The 19,741-nt window shown below is 45.3% G+C and overlaps 2 protein-coding genes across 4 annotated transcripts in view; one reads left to right on the plus strand and one right to left on the minus strand.

The window, feature by feature from the left end:
* Window positions 1-19,741, plus strand: part of WNT5B (Wnt family member 5B) — a 119,507-nt gene that overhangs the window by 29,824 nt on the left and 69,942 nt on the right. The gene's annotated exons all lie outside the window — the stretch shown is intronic.
* Window positions 10,850-19,741, minus strand: part of FBXL14 (F-box and leucine rich repeat protein 14) — a 29,251-nt gene continuing 20,359 nt past the window's right edge. For all 3 annotated transcript variants that reach the window (XM_032254451.1, XM_032254453.1, XM_032254452.1), the window contains exon 2: window positions 10,850-11,649. In XM_032254451.1, the coding sequence (XP_032110342.1) occupies window positions 11,587-11,649 (63 nt within the window). In that variant the 3' untranslated portion in view covers window positions 10,850-11,586. The remainder of the gene's footprint in view (window positions 11,650-19,741) is intronic.

The raw sequence follows: 19,741 nt of genomic DNA on the forward strand, positions 1-19,741 counted from the left end.
AGCGAGAGAGGGAAACACCGCTCCAGGTGAGGGTAGAGTGGAAAGGGAGGATGATAGGGGTGTGGTAGGGAACAGATGAACAAAGGTGGCGGGAGAAATTCTATCCTGGGCAGAGCAGAGAAGCCAGGTGGGGTAGAGGAGTGAAGGAGAGCAGGGATCAGGTAGAAGAAAGGGTGGAAGGAAGGCCTTGACGGAGAAGTGCCGGAGCTGGACAGGGCAATGAGGCTGCAGAGGCGCAGTTCACATATGGCCTCCAGCTGCCCAGCGGTTTTCAGGTGCTGCCTGGCTCTCAAACATTTACATAACTGAAACCATCTCAGAGAAGGTTGTATTTTTAGCCAGGGGCTCCGGCTGTGCTAGGCGATCGTTCCAGTTATCCTGGTTACTGGAGTGGCAGGGAGGCTCTTGTAGGTGAGTAGGCATTAAATTCTCATTCTGACTTGCCTCTGATAGGCTCAGATGCTGGGAAAGCCACCTGACCCTTCTAGATCACCTGCCTGAGTGGCAGAGGGCAGACTGCTGCAGTCTGAGTTTGGTCTCTTTCTGAGGGGCAATGGTAGAAGTTTCCCTTCCATAGCAGGGGGAGGGAAGGGGCCACTTGGGAGAGTCCTTATTTCTCCTTGATGATGGGCATTGGTTCCTAACCCACTGGAACAGTTTATCAGCTTCATTGATACCTAGTGGTACAGGGTAAAACCTGTTACATAAGGTCACAGTACAAAAAGGACTCATATGTCTTTTTTGTTTTTAGACTAGGTTTCTCTCTTGTTGCCCAGGCTGGAGTATAGTGGTGTGATCTCGGCTCACTGCAACCTCTGCCTCCCTGGTTTGATTTTCCTGCTTCAGCCTCCTGAGTAGCTGGGATTACAGGCACCTGCCACCACACCTGGCTAATTTTTGTATTTTTACTAGATACAGGGTTTCACCATGCTGGCCAGGCTGGTCTCGAACTCCTGACCTCAGGTGATTCACCAGCCTTGGCCTCCCAAAGTGCTGGGATTATAGGCATGAGACACTGTGCCCGGCCTCATATGTCTTTTGACTCATGGGGTGCTGCTAGCTATCAAATTGAGCAGTCGAATGTGGGATGCATTCCTTTCAGTGTTGGGTCGTATCTGCCTGAGCAGATATAACCAGTTCATTCATTGAACTGAAGAAGCTTTATGTTCCAATAGGGACTCATGGAAAAAGACCTTCAGTTTCTTCAATTATCAGATAGGTTCACAAACATTATTGGTTTTTTTAAAAATTATGGTAAAATATACTTAACAAAATTTTCCATTTTAACCGTTTTTAAGTGTATAGTTCTGTGGCATTAGGCACATTCACGTTGTTGTGTAATCATCACTACATCTATCTACAAAGTTTTTCCATCTTCCCCAACTGAAATTCTGTTCAGAATTAACACCACTGTTTAATTAACATTAAACAATAACTTCCCTTCCCTCCTGCGTTCCAGCCCCTGACAACCACTTCTTTCTGTCTACTCCTACTTTCTTATGTATGTATGTATTTATTTATTTTTGAGACTTGCTCTGTTGCCCAAGTTGGAGTGCAATGGTGCAATCATAGCTCACTGCAGGCTCAAACTTCTGGGCTTAGGCAATCCTCCCACCTCAGCCTCCTAAGTAGCTGGGATTACAGATGTGTGCCACCACACTCTGCTAATTTTTTAATTTTTATTTTTTGTAGAGACAGGGTCTCATTATGTTAACCAGGCTGGTCTCAAACTCCTGGGCTCAAGCGAGCCTTCCACCTCAGCCTCTCATACTGCTGGATTACAGGCATGAGCCACCATACCTGGACCGATTTTCTATCTCTATGAATTTGTCTCTTCTAGATACCTCTTAGAAGTGGAATTATAAAATATGTCCTTTTGTGTCTGGCTTATTTTACCTAGCATCCATGTTTCGTCTATGGATGAAACTTATCAATATTTCATCCATGTTATAGCATGCATCAGAATTTCCTTGTATGTGCATACAACATTTTGTTTACTTATCCCCCAACAGAATATTTCCTTTTTATTTTTTAACTTTAATTTTTATTTGTAATTGACAAATAACAATTGTAGACCTGTAGGGTACAATGTGATGTTTTCATATTGTGGAATGATTATATCAAGCTAATTAACACATCTACCACCTCACATACTTAACATTTTTTGTAGTAAGTGCATTTAAAATCTATTCTTTAGCAATTTTGAGATATATAATACATTATTATTAACTGTGGTTGCCATGCTGAGTAATAGATCTTGAAGACTTATTCCTCCTGTCTAACTGGAACTTTCTACCTTTTGGTCAACATCTCTCCATTCCCCACCCCCACCTCCAGCATCTGGTGACCACCATTCTACACTGTTAATTCTATAAGTTTGACTTTTTAAGATTCTACATGTAAGTTATAATATATGGTACTTATCTCTCTTGCCTGGCTTATTTCACTCAGCATAGTATCTTCCAGGTTCATTCATGTCAAAAATGACAGGATTTCCTTCTTTTTAAAGGCTGTTAGTAATCCATTACATATATATGCCACATTTTCTTTATCCATTCATCCACTGATGGACGCCTAGGTTGATCTCATATCTTGGTTATTATGAATAATGCTGAAATGAACATGGGAGTACAGAAATCTATTTAACATATTGATCTCAATGATTTTGTATCTATATCCAGAAGTGGGATTGCTAGATCATATTGTAATTTCATTTTTAGACTTTAAAAAATTTATGAACAATAGAAATTCATTTCTCAGTTCTGAAGGCTGGGAAGTTCAAAGGATAGGCACCAGCAGGTTTGGCTTCTGATGAGGGCTTGTTCTCTGCTTCCAAGATGGCACCTTGCTGTGTCCTGTGTCCTCACATGGCAAAAGGGATGGAAGAGGGAAGGAGCCAGAGCACTCCTCTCAGCCATTTTTATAAGGTGCTTAATCACTTCCCAAAAGGCCCTACCTCTTAGTACTATCGCCTTGGGAGTTAAGTTCCAACATGAATTTTGGGGGTATAGACACACATTCAGACCATCGCATTTCAACCTTGGCCCCCTTAAACACATGTCCTTCTTACAAACAAAATACATTCGTTCTGTGTCAGTAGCCTTAAGAGTCTTAACTTCTTCCAACACCAACTCAAAGGTCTAAAAACCAGGATCTTATCTAAATATCACCTAAATCAGACACAGATGAGACTCAAAGGTGTCTTTCATCTTGAGGCAAACTGCTCTCCAGCTGTGAACCTGTGAAATCAGACAAGTTAATGTGCTTCCAAAATACAGTGGTGGGACAGGTATAGGATAGATGTTTCATTCCAAAAGGGAGAAATAAACAGAAAGGGGTTGCAAGTAAGTCCAGAACCCAACCAGGAAAACAACAACAAGGCTTGAGATTAATCTTTCCTTCGTGTTGATCTTGTGGACACAGTGGGGCAGAGTATTTTTAGTTTTTGGGGAACCTCCATATTATTAATTTCTAAAGTTTCTTTAGCTAAGGTCTTCAACATATTTTTTTAACATTTTTTGTCTTTATTTTTTATTTTTTTGAGACGGAGTTTCCCTCTTGTTACCCAGGCTGGAGTGCAATGGCACAATCTCGGCTCACTACGACCTCCACCTCCTGGATTCAAGCAGTTCTCCTGCCTCAGCCTCCCAAGTAGCTGGGACTACAGGCGCGCGCCACCATGCCCAGCTAATTTTTGTATATTCAGTAGAGACAGGGTTTCACCATGTGGACCAGAATGGTCTCAATCTCTTGACCTCGTGATCCACCTGCCTCGGCCTCCCAAAGTGCTGGGATTACAGGCATGAGCCACCGCACCCGGCCAATCTTCAACATATTTTTTAACTACCTGATAATGTCTCTGTCTTCCCCATTAGACTGTAAGCTCCTTAATGAGTTTATTCATCTTTGTGCTTCTAGCTCAGTGCCAAGTGGCCAATAATGTGTTAAATGAATAAATAAATGGCTGGTACTCTGATTTGGATATTTGCCCAAGAATCAGAACCCAGCTTTTCACTGGAACCTGATCTTCTACATAAAACCAAGCCATGAATATTCACTTCTCTGAGCCTTTTTATTAGGGACATAATATTCACTCCTAGATTGTTTGCCTGATCCCACAGGCTGAGATTGCTGTTGAAACACTCAGGATTAAAACACTAACATCTTCATCTTTTCCTCCAGAATCTTTCTTGAAATTAACAAATTCAAAAGCTGCTCTACTGGAAATCATTCAGGAATTGTCATGGGTTTATGTTAAAACACACACACACACAGAGACACACACACACAGACACACACACACAGATACACACACAGACACACACACACAGACACACACACACACAGCAATTGTGACATGGAAAGCAAATCACTTGAAACAGGCCTTCTTTTTCTGTTTTCTTGTGACTGGATCCTCCTCCCTGAAATCTCCTCTCCTGTCTTCTGTGATGCTAGACTTGTCTCTTTCCTCTTCTCTTTCTCTGTCCTTTTCAGAGACTCTAAATTACAGTGTGTCTGCCCTTAGCACTCTTGTCTTTTCTCTATATAACGTTTAACTGCATCTAATCTATTATCTCTACATGGATGATTCCCAAAACTTAATCTCTGGCCCCCAAGCTTTGCGGTTGTGCTCCAGCTGCCTCTGGATCCCCCTCTCTGGAGAGCTTCGACGTGCCTGAGACTGGGTCTGCATTTCCTCCACCTCCCAGCATTCTCCCTGGGAACCCATCTTTACTCCCTCTCCCCAGCCTCCCATTCGTGCCTCAGCAAGTGTTTATTGAACTCTTGCTGTGTGCTAGGCACCACTCTAGCTGCTTCATTAGCTGGCTAACCCAACAATTCAAAAATCAGCCGCTGAGCCTGCAATGTGCTGTCTTTTAGCTCTCCTTTTGTGTCTACTTTACGTATGATTTCCTAGAGCTGTGGGAACAAAATACCACAAATCTGGAGGGCTTCAAACAGCAGAAATTTACTTTCTCACAGTTCTGAAGGCTGGAAGGCCAAGATCAAGGTGTTGGCAAGATTCGTTCCGTCTGAGGCTGGGAGGAGAAGCTGCTCCAGGCCTCTCTCCCCACATCTGGTGATTCGCTGGCCGTCTTTGTCATTCCTAGGCTGCAGAACATCACTCAGTCTCTCACCTTCATGTGGCCTTCTCTCTGTGTCTTCGCATTGTTTTCAGAAAGACAGTGCATGTCTGCCTCTGTGGTCAGATAGCCCCTAAGGTCATTTGCAGAAGGACTGGAAGTTAGGACATCAGCATATCATTTTGGGGAGACACAGTTCAACCTGTAACACCCAATTATCTCTCCTTTCTTTCAGATGTCTGTCTTTTCTGGGCACAGTTAGTCTTCTGGGCTGCCTTTGCCCCACACTTTTTTTTTTTCCTGAGACAGAGTTCACTCTTGTCACCCAGGCTGGAGTGTAGTAGTGCGATCTTGGCTCACTGCAACCTCCACCTCCTGGATTTAAGCAATTCTACTGCCTCAGCCTCCAGAGTAGCTGGAATTACAGGCGCATGTCACTGTGCCCAGCTAAGTTTTGTATTTTTAGTCGAGATGGGGTTTTACCATGTTGGCCAGGCTGGTGTCGAACTCCTGACCTTATAATCCACCCACTTCAGCCTCCCAAAGTACTGGGGTTACAGGCGTGAGCCACCGCGCCCAGACTGTCCTGCGTTTCCTTTAGCACTGTTAGCTTCTGTCACTGCCTGGGTGTCTGCAGCCCTGCTAGGTAAGCCAGGACTCTGTCTTTCTCTTTCCACCCTCACGGCCTAGAATAGTACATATTCACACTGCCAGGCATTCCTGAATGCCTGGATGGACGGACATTTCAATGAATGAATGGATGGACAGACAGACAGATGGACAGATGGATGAATGAATGGAATAACTAAAGAAGTTGGTTTTGATTTACCTTGCCAGCCTGAGACCCCATCATTCCCATTCAAACAGTCTGTCCTCCGCCAAATGTTTGGCTTCAGTTCTCCATCCTCTTCCCTTTCTCTGTCCCTCAAATTCAGGTTCCAGCCCTCATCCAAGGCCCAGCTCAAGTTCTGCTTCAGTGCTGCCGCCCCCCCACCCCAAGAGATGTTTGCCTTTTCCCAACTCTCATGACTTCTTACTGGTGCCTTTTCTGTGGCACTCTTTGCTCCAGCTTTGGATTACAGTAATTTACCCCAGGGCTCTTTTGTAAAGAGGGATTTTACATATGGACTAAGACCAAGATAGCTGTGTTGGATCACCTGGGGACATTTTAAAAATCATTACAGATCCCTGAGACCCACACTTAGAGATTCTGATGAGCAGGTCTGGGTGGGTCCCTGCAATATGTACTTTTAAAAGGTTCCCCGGGCAATTCCCATACTCAGTCAAGTTTGGGAACCTTTAATCCAGTCCAAACTCCTTATTTTACTTATGGGGAACCGGAGGTACAAAATGGTTAAATAATTTTCCCAAGATCACTTAATTAGTGGCAGAGCCACCCAATTATGTGGTTGTGGTTGTCCTAGCTTTTCAATCAGATGTAAGCAGTTCAGAAGCAGTGCCTGTATTCTGCTCGTCTTGTAATTACCACCTGTGCACCTCAGTCAAGACAGGCCACACTCAGTAAGTGGCACTGTTAGTGACACAATGGGTGGCTACACTGCACACCCCGAGAAGACAGATGCCAAGTCTGTTCATACTAACTTTTATTTCCAGCACCTTGCACAGTGCCTGACATGTAGTAAGGTGTTTCATTAATATTGGTCAAATGAATGAAGCATCTGCTCTATGTCAGGCACTAGAGTAGAAGTTTTACATACATCATCTCATTTCATTTATTCCAACCACTACCCTGTGAAGTAGGCTTTCATAGTCCTATTTTAAAGATGAGGAAACAAGGCTGGGTGCAGTGGCTCACGCCTGTGATCCCAGCACTCTGGGAGGCAGAGATGGGCTGATCACCTGAGATCAGGAGCTAAAGACCAGCCTGGCCAACATGTGAAACCCTGTCTGTACTAAAAATACAAAAATTAGCCAGGCGCAGTAGCGTGCACCTGTAGTTCCAGCTACTCGGGAGGCTGAGGCAGGAGAATTGCTTGAACCTGGCAGGCCAGGTTGCAGTGAGCCAAGATGATGCCACTGCACTCTAATCTAGGCAACAGAGCGAGAGTCTGTCTCAAAAAAATAAAAATAAATAAATAAATAAATATAGATGAGGACACAGGACCAGAGGCTAGGTCATCTGCTCTATGTCATGCAGAAAACAATCAGCATAACTGAGTTCTTGAACTCCTGACCTCGTGATCCGCCCGCCTTGGCCTCCCAAAGTGTTGGGATTACAGATGTGAGCCACCGCACCTGGCCCAGTCAGCATAACTGAGTTCTAAAGCCCGTTGCTCTTTCTGCAGTGCTGCAGGATGCCCATGTTCCACCCTCCGCGTTCTTCAGAAAGCTGGGTGTCACTCCAAAACAATATATGGGGAGAGATGTTCAAAAGCCTCAGTTTAGAAGTCTCAGTTTTGTTCTCAGCTCTACCCTAGCCTTGCTGCTCCATGAGGTAACATAAAAGGTAGTTCTACTACAATTTTTATTGTGTATGATCTAGAACATTCAGTACTCTTACCATTTGCATGCTTATATGTTTGTGACTCAATACTATCAAAAGCTTTACAAGTATTTCATCCTCTTTCTTTGTTTTTTGTTTTTTTTTAATGCTATTAAAATCCTTCTCCCTTTGTAAGGCAGCAGTGCCAGCTCTAGGGCAAGCGGAGTTCAGAGAGTGTCCCAGCATGAACTATTCTAATACCAGGTTTCAGATATGAGCTAATGGCTGAGAAACAGGAGTCAGAGATGTGATGTCACCTAGTCCCCTGCCCAGACCACTTGCGGAGTGAGTGGGTTCTTTTGTGCCAGAGGCATCGCATGCCAGGGACGCAGCCTCTAACATGACAGAGCTCTGACTCCACTGTCAGGCATGAGAGGGAGACCGAAGTCGCCACATCGCAGACACTGAGTTTCAGCTTTGCCGTCTGAAATGTTTCTGCTTCTTTCTTTCCAATTTGATATTTTACTTGGATGCGGGCCTTGAGTTTATACTTCATGTAGACAGTTTCCTCGTTCTTTGTGGCCTCCTTTTCATTGCTGTTGCTTCCTCAATCAGTCCTTACTGAAACCCCAATCTCAGTGGCGTGGGAATGACCATGAGAGACCTCGCTCTGAGGTGCTCACATGGATCTTCCAGTCCCACAAGCCGACGCCCTGCCTTGTCCTCCCTGGCCGCTTCCACCCTGCCCCTGCATCTTTCAAATATGTGTATCATTTCTTTCAAATTGTCACTTATCTTCCCTTTTTTTTTAAAATTAAAAAAAATTTTTTTTAGAGGTAGGGTCTTGCTGTGTCACCAGGCTGGAGTGCAGTGGCACTATCACTGCTTACTGCGGCCTTGAACCCCTGGGCTCAAGCTCTCCTCCCTCCTCAGCCTTCCAAGTAGCTGGGACACAGACACGCATCATCATGCCTGTTTCATTCATTTAACTTGCCTTGAACAGAATTACATTAATAAGGACTCTGATCTTGTAAATAACCCAAGATTCCTTGCAGACAAAGCTGGGATCACAGAGCCACGTCCTAGAAAGGCCACATCGAGGCGTTGGGGGAGCCTAGGAAAACTTGGGGGAGCCTCAGAACTCTAGGCTTAGGGTGGCTGATGGTTCTTTTCCTCCTCTCTATGCCAGGGTAGCAAATTGCATATCACAGCAGATTACTTGGAAGTAACTAAATAAGATATGGGGATAAACTCCTTGGGGTCCTGGGATAGTGATATCCTAGTGTTGGATTTCATAATATGCAACCACTTTTATGGTGAGGGACTTGAAAGCCAACTGCTGTCAGAATTATTGAAGATACCAACATGAGGCCAATATACACAATATAGGCAAAACCTTTTTATAGTAAAATCCCACACACCATCCAAATTCTTTTGTAGTATAGTACTAAACTTTTGCTGATTAAATCTCACTGAAGTCTGTAGACCATAAGCTGGGTTTGAATTTAAAAATAAAATAAATTTTCACCGTATCAATATATTTAATGGAATCTGATCTATATTACTTCTGCAAAGAAGGAGTTCAAAATTACCAATTGGAGTTAATGTGGTACAAAGAACTAGAAACCTCTCGTTCTCAGGAAATGGAGAGGGCAGGGGGAGTCTTTAATGAAAGCACTGTGTCAGTAATTTTTGTGGCTTAATATCGCCACGGGTAGTTTCATGGGTTCAGAATAGATTCTCAGAGAGGGTGTTATAGTAGAAAGAGCAAAGGATTAAGCATTAGGAACCAGATTTACCCCTAGTCCTATAACCCTGGGTAATTTACCTGACTTCTCCGTCTATCCATTTCCTCACCTATAGGAATGGAAGGATTGCACAGGGTGCGGTGTGGCTCATGCCTGTAATCCCAGCACTGTTGGGAGACCAAGGTGGGGAGATTGCTTGAGGCCAGAAGTTCCAGGCTGCAGTGAGTTATGATAGTGCCCCTGCACGCCAACCTGGGTGACAGGGCAACACCTTGTTTAAAAAAATTAAAATAGGCCAGGCATGGTGGCTCATGCCTGTAATCCCAGCACTTTGGGAGGCCAAGGTGGGTGGATCACCTGAGGTCAGGAGTTTGAGATCAGCCTGACCAACATGGCCAAACCCTGTCTTTACTAAAAATACAAAAATTAGCCGGTGTAGTGGTGCGCACCTATAATTCCAGCTACTTGGGAGGCTGATGCATGAGAATCACTTGAACCCAGAAGGTGGAGGTTTCAGTGAGCTGGGATCATGCCACTGCACTCCAGCCTGGGTGACAGGAGTGAAAATTGAGGGATTGGGCTAGGTAAGTGGTTCTTGAGAACTTTTTGAGACAGTTCTTACTTGACGGCCAGTGGAGATCCCGTTCCCTCCCCAGTTTTCAACTACACAAATGTTATTTATTTTGCTTCAACATATGATTTTAGTGGAAAAAATAGAGTTCTACTTCATTAAAACAAAACACTGAATTAGATAATTCCTACTCCTAAACCTTTGTGATTCAATATAGGGTCTATCCATCAAATTGTTTAGACCCCTGGGTGACACTCATATTTTTAGGAAAGGTCCCTACACTGAAAGGCCAGGTCAGCCAGTTTCTGTGTGTAGACAAGTTTCTGCATTGGTACTCATGTACTAGTGTACAATCTAGAAGTTGCATTGGGGAAGCAGGGAGAGAATTCTTATCAATGAGTTTTTAGCCTGGCTGTGCACAGCAGTTACCAGAACAATTAAGAGAGACAAAGTTCTCCAACACCTCGATCATCTTTGGTAGAGAGCTTTGGAAGAGACAAATACAGTCTACTTCTTCGGACTTCCTAAGCTGTAGAATAAGGGATTCAGTGTCTGTGGCTATGCAATGGGGTCTGAGAATTTTATCCCATCAAGCTGACAGGGTAATTTTGAGTTGGGCAACAGGAATTGTAATACTGGGGCAATATTTGCTTGTCATCAGTTCGACCTCTTCTTGGCGTGGTCTTTTTGACCCCACTGATTCTTCCTTGATCCCCATGTAAGGTGTCCCATTCCCCCATCCAAGCTGACTCACCACCATGAATTGTCCTCTGCTCTGAAGAGACTCAGCCAGTTTCGTTTGCCTTCTGTTCAGCTTCCCTCCATCTCTTATCCCCAGTTCTCTGTAAATCCTTATTCCTTCGTAAAGTATTCCCTGATTCATGGAAGTGAAATGATCCAGCTTAGTTTACAAAACCAGGAAATTATTCCTCTGGACCAGAGAGAGAGAGAGAGAGGGAGAGAGAACAAGAAAGAACCACAACAAACCCAAACGGAATATACATAAAGGTAAGACAGATGTATTCGGCATTGTCCCATTAACATGGAAACCCCGTGGGGAGAGGAACTGCATCTGTGGGATGCATAGTGGATTTCTTTCACATACGGGCACTCAGTAAACATTATTAATGAATGATAATGATTTGTCAAGTGATTGAAATTGTTTCAGGCCAGGGACAGGGAATGAAATACGGAGACATTCCTCTTTCTCATGGGGAAATTCCTATGCAGGTCATCCAGATGTATTTTCTTTGGGGAGTTGTGAATCCCTTGTGTGTCCAGCTATCACTATGTAATTATATTTTACGTTCTCAGTAATACATATCATCATTATATGTATCATCATTTTATGTGTATATGTACAATACCCCTATACATCTATATGTACACATGTATATATTTATATGTATAAAATTAAAGTGTGGAACTTCCAGTTTCCTGTCTGGCATATAAGAAGCTTGCAAATTGCAATTCCATTCTAAAAAGCAAAAAGCTGAACAAACTGAAAAAGCAAGTCTCCTTGGATCCATAAGGGAAGCAAGGTCACAGAACAAACCACTGTCCCCAGAATTGGAGAAACCGGCTTCAGGAGAATGCAGCTTCACAAGGTACCGGAGCAGAAGCCCTGGGCAGTGCCGAGGCAGGAAGACCTGAGCTGTCATCGCCAAGTTGCTGGAGGCGCAGAGTGGGCACGTCTGACAGTTAAAGATCTGCAGGAACCAAGTCGCCGTCCCCTGTCCCTCATCTTCTGGAGCTTCCCCGAGTTCTCACAGTGAATAATGGAGAAAAATCCCCTCGTGCCTCCTGCAGTGGGAAGAAGAAAAGGGACCATTTTGAAAGAGGCCAGAGCACTCTGCTCTTCCTAAAAACGTCGCCAGCCCGCTGCTGCTTTGCCAGCACCTAACTGACCTGGGGGAAGGGAAACCCCCTTGCCAGCCCACCCTAGCTATCTCCCGGCCCACTTAAGGTGGGGGTGGGAGGGAGGACCGAGACACATTTGTGGAGTTTAGCTGAGGGTCGCAAGCTCACCAAAACTCTGAGGCCTGATTGTAGTCTGCAGAATAGACCTTCCCACCACACACTTGCGGCCTCTCTATGGTAGTTCCTTTTACCCAGTCAGAGCCGCTATCAAAAAAACAATTTAAGACATACTAAAAGGCAAATAGGGCCAGGCGCGGTGGCTCATGCCTGTAGTCCCAGCACTTTGAGAGGCGGAGGCGATGGATGACCTGAGGTCAGGAGTTCAAGGCCAGCCTGACCAATGTGGAGAAACCCGGACTCTACTAAAAAAAAAAAAGAAGACACACACACACACACACACACACGTATATATTTTAGCTGGGTGTGGTGGTGCGCACCTGTAATCCCAGCTACTCAGGAGGCTGAGGCAAGAGAACCACTTGAACCCAGGAGGCAGAGGTTACAGTGAGCCAAGATTGTGCCACTGCACTCCAGCTTGGGTGATAGAGTGGGACTCTGTCTCAAAATTAATAATAATAAAGTAAAAGGCAAACAACACAGGTTGAAGAGACAGAGCAAGCTTCACGACCAGACTCAAAGACAGCAGAGATGCTGGAATTATGAGGCAGGAAATTGAAACTAACTCTGATTAACGTGAGGGGCTGTAATGGGTAAGTAGGCAGCACGCAGAAACAGGTGGGTGATGTAAGCAGGGAGATGGGAATTCTAAGAAAAAAGCAAGTTAAGTGGCAGAGAGCAAAGCATAGTGACGGAAATGAAGAATACCACTGATGGGTTTTGATGGATTGGTGGACTGGACACAGCTGAGGAAAGGCTCTCTGAGCGTAAATTTATCTCAATAGAAACCTCCAAATCTGGAAAGCGAAGAGAAAACAAAACACACACGTGTGTGCACGTGAGCGTGCACACACATACACACACAGAGAGAACAGAATATCCGAGAACTGTGGGACAGCTACAAAAGGCATAGCATGTGTAATGGGAATACTAGAAGGAGAAGGAAGAGAAAAGAAGAGAAGAAACGTTTGAAATTATAATGCCTGAGATTTCTCTAAGTTAATGTCAGACACTAAACCACAGATCCAGGAATCTCAGAGAATCAGGAAAATGCCAGAAAAACTAAATCTGGGCATATCATTTTCAAACTGCGGAAAATCAAAGATAAAGAAAAAATCCTGGAAAGAGCCAGAGTGAAAAAAGTACATTACCTCTAGAGAAGCAAAGAGAAGAACAGCATCTGACTTACCCACAGAAACCAGGCAAGCAAGAAGAGAGTGGAGTGAGATGTAAGGGTTGAGAGAGAAAACCCACCAACCTAGAATTTTTTAATTATCCTTTAAAAGTAAAGGAGAATAAAGACTTTTTCAGACAAACAAAAATTCAGGGAATTTGTTGCTAGTAGACCTGCCTTGCAAGAAATGTTAAAAGAAATTCTTTAGAGAGAAAGATGATATAGGTCAGAAACTTAGATCTACATGAAAAAGTGCAGAGAAGGAATAGGTAAAAGCACAATCAGAACTTATTTTTCTTATTCTTAATTATCTAACAGATAACTGTTCAAAGTAATAACAATGTATTATGTATACTTAAATATATACTTATGTATAAGCAAAATAAGTGACAACAATATTACAAGGGATGGGAGAGAAGAATTAGGATTATATTGTTATTATAAGGAACTCATAGTACCTGTGAAACAGCATAGTGTTGTTTGAAAGTGCATTTGGGGCTGGACGCGGTGGCTCATGCCTGTAATCCCAGCGCTTTGGGAGGCTGAGGTGGGCAGATCACCTGAGGTCAGGAGTTCAAGACCAGCCTGATCAACATGGAGAAACCCCTGTCTCTACTAAAAATACAAAACTAGCTGGGTGTGGCGACACATGCCTGTAATCCCAGCTACTCAGAAGGCTGAGGCAGGAGAATCACCTGAAGCCAAGAGTTGGAGGTTGCAGTGAGCCGAGATTGTACCATTGCACGCCAGCCTGGGCAAAAAGACTGAAACCCTGTCTCAAAAAAAAAAAGAAAAAAGAAAAAGAAAAAAAAAGAAAGAAAGTGCACTTGGATTGCTGTAGATGAGCTGTACATGCAAACTCTAGGGCAGCCACTAAAAAAGTTAAAAAAAATTTTAGAAAGACCAACTGATATACTAAGAAAGGAGAGAAAATGGGTACAGTGGCTCAAGCCTGTAATCCCAGCACTTTGGGAGGCCAAGGCAGAAGGATCACTCTAGGCCAGGAGTTCCAGACTAGCCTGGGCAATGTGGTGAGATTGCCCTCCGCCCCGTCTCTACAAAAAAATAAAAAATTATCTGGGTGTGGTGGCATGTACCTATAGTCCTACTTGGGAGGCTGAGGTAGGAGGATCCCTTGAAGCCCAGAGGTTGAGGCTGCAGTGAGCTATGACAGTATCGCTGCACTCTTTCCTGGGCAACAGAGCAAACCTTGTCTCAAAACACACACACATACACGGGCTGGGTGCGGTGGCTCACGCCTGTAATCCCAGCACTTTGGGAGGCCAAGGCGGGTGGATCACAAGGTCAAGAGATCGAGACCATCCTGGTCAACATGATGAAACCCCGTCTCTACTAAAAATACAAAAATCAGCTGGGCATGGTGGTGCAGCCTGTAGTCCCAGCTACTCAGGAGGCTGAGGCAGGAGAATTGCCTGAACCCAGGAGGCGGAGGTTGCCATGAGCCGAGATCGCGCCATTGCACTCCAGCCTGGGTAACAAGAGCGAAACTCCATCTCAAAAAGAAAAACCAAAAAACAAAACACATACACAGAGACACACACACACATATAGCCCCACAAAAGGCAGCAGAAGAGTGGAAGACAAACATAGGAACAAAGAATAAGAACAACAAATAGAAAACAGTAAAAATACGGTGCTGTTAATCCAGGTGTGTCGTCGCCACATTGAATGTCAGTGGTCTAAATGCACCAGTCAAAAGACAGACTGTCGTAGTGGGTCAAAAAACAAGACCTAGCTATACGTTGTGTACAAGAAACCCACTTCACACATAAATTGTGTTTCTGTGAGGTCACTTTGGGCTGAGCAGCAGAAGGCACAGTCCTGAGACATCAAGAATAACCCAGACTAATTATCTTTAATAATATAAGCATAATTATAATCTCACAAGTATTTTCATGGGATTGAGATATAAAGAATACAGTGAGGTTTTCACAGAACAAAAAGGAAAAGCTGGTGCATCTTCATCTCAGTACATGCCAATCTACATAATCAGGGCTTGTTTTGCTTCTCTTTTTTCTCCTTTTCATTTTCCTTTCCAGGTTCAGGAAAGATAGTGGTTGTTTGTGCAGCAGTCATTTACTTTTATCAACTTAATTTTATTTCTGACGTTTTCTTTCTCTCTCCTCTTCCTCCCATTCCCTCTCCTTTTCCCCAGCTTCTCCTCCTCCTCCTTCCCTCTTCAACCCCACGCTCTCATATGCTAACTAAGAAACCACTTGGTTCTTTATAGCTATTGAGCATAGCTCATTCTAGAAGTTTGTTTAATGCTCATTTTACGCTGTGCCACAGAAAAGACCATTGCCAAAGAGCAGAGCCACTTTTGTTGAAGGCTGTGCCACTCACCCACAGTCCCCTGAGCAAAGGAAGGGAGGCACACACAGAGCCAAGGGAGGGCAGGGGGCACCGCATGCCCACTGCGGGGCTGGCATCTACCTCGAGAGGTGCACCCCTTCCCTCAGACCCACTGAGCTCTTTCTGCAAGGAAGCTTTTCAGACAAGAAGGATGGCTTTATGACGTTCAGACTCTTCCTAAGAGAACCAGTTTTGCTATTGTTGTCTTTGAAGCTGAATTCTTTTTCCTCTCTGGTCTAGACCTCTCTCAGCTCTGTCTAATGTGGTGTCCTGTCCAGAGAAGACCTGTTGTCCTAGTTTGCATTCCTGCAGAAGCCCACCCTGAAACAGTGACACAAAGGCAAGTAGATTACTTGTGACCTGAAGGAGCTACTGATCAGAGTGGGAAAGTGAGACAAGGAAGGGCGGGCAGCCAGTCAAGAGTGGGTTATCACACTCGTTATGGCTGTGGGCCATTGGAGCCCGACCTGCTGGGAACTCAGCCAGGGTAGAACACGTGTCCTTATACAATGGCTCCCGCCTGTCCCTGGTTGAGGGCTGTCACAGGGAGCCCTCGTCCCTGGTACCTCCTTCCTACCAGGGTGGGCAAGAGGGTTTCACCAAGAAATACTGTACAGGAGCTGGTGGTTAGAAGGTGGCGTCTTGTGCCTGAGGGTGAAGGTGGGAAATGTGGGTGGGCATGGCTGCACGCTCTGCCTGCAATACCTGCCTGCTGAGCTGGAGCTGATTTCACACTGTGTGGTTCCCTGTAGGCTTTCCTGGATCTGATGGTGAGTAGAATGTCTAGCATTTTGTCTGGTTTTGCAAGTGAAAAAAGTGAGGCAGTGGGGGAAGGGCAGTCAAGTTCAGGACTAAGTGAGCAGAGCAGAACAGAGTCCAGTGTCTCGATCACTTGCGCCTATTTTAGCCAGAGAATAGTCAGTGAATGAATCTTCGATGACATGATCATCGAGACCGAGTCATAGTAATTCTCCTCCGTCTCTCTTGATCTTCTTCCCTTTGGTGGTCTCCCAGGTGGTGTGGCAATGATGGGAGGAGCAGTGATGGTTTGGACCAGGTTGCCCAGTGTTGCCATATAACACAGCTCCATCTGCCCTTGTCTGCTGATCCTCCTGGTGAGCAGCCTTTGCAGGACAATGGCAGGTTAAATAGGCCGTTATTGTCCAGAGCCCTTGCCCTGTGTGGCTTGTGTTTACCACTAATGACAGTCATTGCTATCATTGCTATGACTGCCTGACTGCATGGTCCTTCAGCCACTATTTTAGAATCTTGTGTATATCTTACACTTTATATACACTCATGTATATATCCAAAAGCATGCTTTTGCATGGCACTAGATGTAAAACACTTCTTCTTCTTCTTCTTTTGTTTTGAGACAGAGTTTCGCTCTTGTTGCCCAAGCAGGAGTGCAATGGAGCGATCTTGCCTCACTGCAACCTTCACCTCACCTCCCAGGTTCGACTGATTCTCCTGCCTCAGCCTCCCAAGTGGCTGGGATTACAGGTGTGTGCCACCACGCCTGGCTAATTTTGTATTTTTAGTAGAGACAAGATTTCTCCATGTTGGTCAGGCTGGTCTCAAACTCCTGACCTTAGGTGATCTGCCTGCCTTGACCTCCCAAAGTGCTAGGATTACAGGCGTGAGCCACTGCACCTGGCTGGTGTAAAACACTTTCTTAGTTAGCAGAGCATAAGCAGCACAACTCAGCAGTTGCATAAACAGAGATAGTGCTTTTGAAAAAGACACTTAAAATATCCTAATCAAGCATGTTGTTTATTTGACTTTAAAATGATTACCTTGGGACGAGGACATAGCAGTTATCAAAGAGTGACTTTTTAACATATGCTAGGTTTTAATAGATTTCTCACTAGCAGTTTTACTGCAAGATTGTCCCTATCCCATTTGAAGTCACTACTAATAGTTCAGTCTGTCTTTCTCAAGAATCAGCTGAGCCTAATATACTGAGTGTGTGTACCAACTCCAGATCTTCCCAACTCTTTGTTCCTCAAATATTAATTGAACACCTACTATATACCCAGCACTTTCCTGGGTGCAGGGAGTACCAGAATGAAGACAGTTCTGTGCTCTGGTCCCTGGAGACCCCACCTCCCCAAGCCTATTACTTCTATGAAGTGCTAAGTTCCTTAACTACAAATTCCCATTGAGGTAATTCGGCGACTTTACCGCCAGGGATGGGGAGGGATGACGGAAACAATGAGAAGTGGCAGTCACATTTACGTGGGGGAGTCAGGAAAGGCTTTAGAGGGGCAGTGAAGAAAAAGTAGGATTTATATGCAGATCGGTGGGGAGAGAGCATGTTAGGTGCGAGCATGACAATTGATGCAAGCTAGTGTTGATAAGGGAGCTTTTTCACTGACTATGAGGTGTCATTTATGTACAATAAACTGCACTCATTTAAAGTGCACAATATGGTGAGTTTTGACAGAGGCATACCCCCATAAAATCACCGCCACAGTCACAATACGGAACATTGCTTGGCTCCCAAGAGTTTCCTACTGCACATTTGCAACCGATGCAGGGTATGTTTTAGTGCAAATAACGTGCCTCTTTCAACACAAGAACATTTTGATTTGGCTTTTGTTGGTTACAAAGTAAGATGCACCAGGCACCCTCATCCTTAGGTCTGAGCCCATATGGTACTAGACCACCAAGTCCAGAGGGCTGCCCCGTTCCCAGAGAGGGCGTGGTGTATCACTGGAGGAACGGTGATGGCAGGCGCTCGGTGCTCACGCGCATACGGGTGGGGATGGGGGACAGTGCAGAGGAAGACAGGGCCAGGTTATCGAGGGTCCTGGGCAGTGTGCTCAGAGTCTAGATTTTAACCTATCGGCAGGAAGGAGCCCACTGGAGATTGTGACTAGGAAGCGATAGAGTCAGATTTGTACATTAAAAATTCACTCTTGGGAACTGGGTCAGAATGAGAAATGCTGAGGACTGACTTAGCGCAGTGGCGGTGCAGGGAAGGACAGAGAGGAGGTGATGCAGTCAGAATCCAGAAGGCAGAAGCCACAGGGCTGGGACAATCCTTTGAGCACAGCGGGTAAGAAGAGAGAGAGGAGTTACTCATAACTTCCAGGCTGACTGTGTGGTCAGTCAGGCAGTGCCTTTTATGGAGGCTGTAAATCTGGGCAAGTAGAGTGATTTGGGAGGAAATATGTTTAATTTTGGGCTCCTATGTCTGTGGGATACACTAGTAGAGATGTCTAATAGTTGGTCTGTGGGTCCAGGGGTCTGGGCTGAATATTTGCGGGTCTTTAGCATGAGTGACACTTCAGCTAAGAAAACTGACTCAGAGCCTTCCAGAGTGCAAGGCACAGTGCTAGGAACACAAAGGTAAATGCCAGCACTGTCTGGGAGGCATTCTCTGACCCCTAGACCAGGTTAGGTCCTCCTGAATGGGGTTGCATTAGTACCTGGTGCTACATTTCTTGTCTGTCTTCCCCACAAGACTGTAAGCTTTGTTAGGCTGGAACCAAGGTCTGTTGAACCTTGTCAGCTGAATGCCACCCCAGCCACACACAACTGGGGGGTCCTTCTAGGGAGAGCGGTGACGTAAGGAGGATGTAACAGTGCCGGGCCAGAAGCGCCAGCACCGGAGCCTTCAGGCAGCCGAGGGGACACAGAGGCAGCAATGGAAGGCTGCACAGTGTTCATTCAAGCCAGGACTTAAAGGGTGAGGAAGAGTTCTCCAGTCAAACAGAGAAGGAAGAACATTCTAGGTCCATGGGTACAACATACAGAAGTTCACAAAAGAGTGAAATGGTTGTGTGTGACCAGAGTAAGAGGCTGTGATCAGGAGGATGAGACCAGGCAGGAGAGGTAGCGTGGGTGTTAACTGGGGCCCCTGTAATGGGGTTGGGATTTGTTCTTCAGGAAACAGGAAGTCAGTGCAGACTTTGAAACAAGATAGTCATGTGATCCTATGACATTTTCAGGATGAAATCTCGGGATAGAATACAGAGATGGTGAAATTTGCCCCCTGAAAAATGCAGTTTTGGCCAGCACCCAAGTGATTCTCCTGTGGGTCATCCAGAGAGCATACCTGGAGGAATAGCCATGTGGATGGAGGCTGGGGCGAGGGGAGGCTGGTGGCAGTGGTGTATGTGGAGGCTGGGGTGATGGGAGGCTGGTGGCAGTGGTGTGGATGGAGGCTGGGGTGAGGGGAGGCTGGTGGCAGTGATGTGGGTGGAGGCTGGGGTGAGGGGACGTTGGTGGCAGTGGTGTATGTGGAGGCTGGGGTGACGGGAGGCTGGTGGCAGTGGTGTGGGTGGAGGCTGGGGTGAGGGGAGG

The sequence above is a fragment of the Sapajus apella genome, unplaced genomic scaffold (assembly GCF_009761245.1).
Source record: "Sapajus apella isolate SASKATOON/1434 unplaced genomic scaffold, GSC_monkey_1.0 scaffold86, whole genome shotgun sequence".
Taxonomy (NCBI): domain Eukaryota; kingdom Metazoa; phylum Chordata; class Mammalia; order Primates; family Cebidae; genus Sapajus; species Sapajus apella.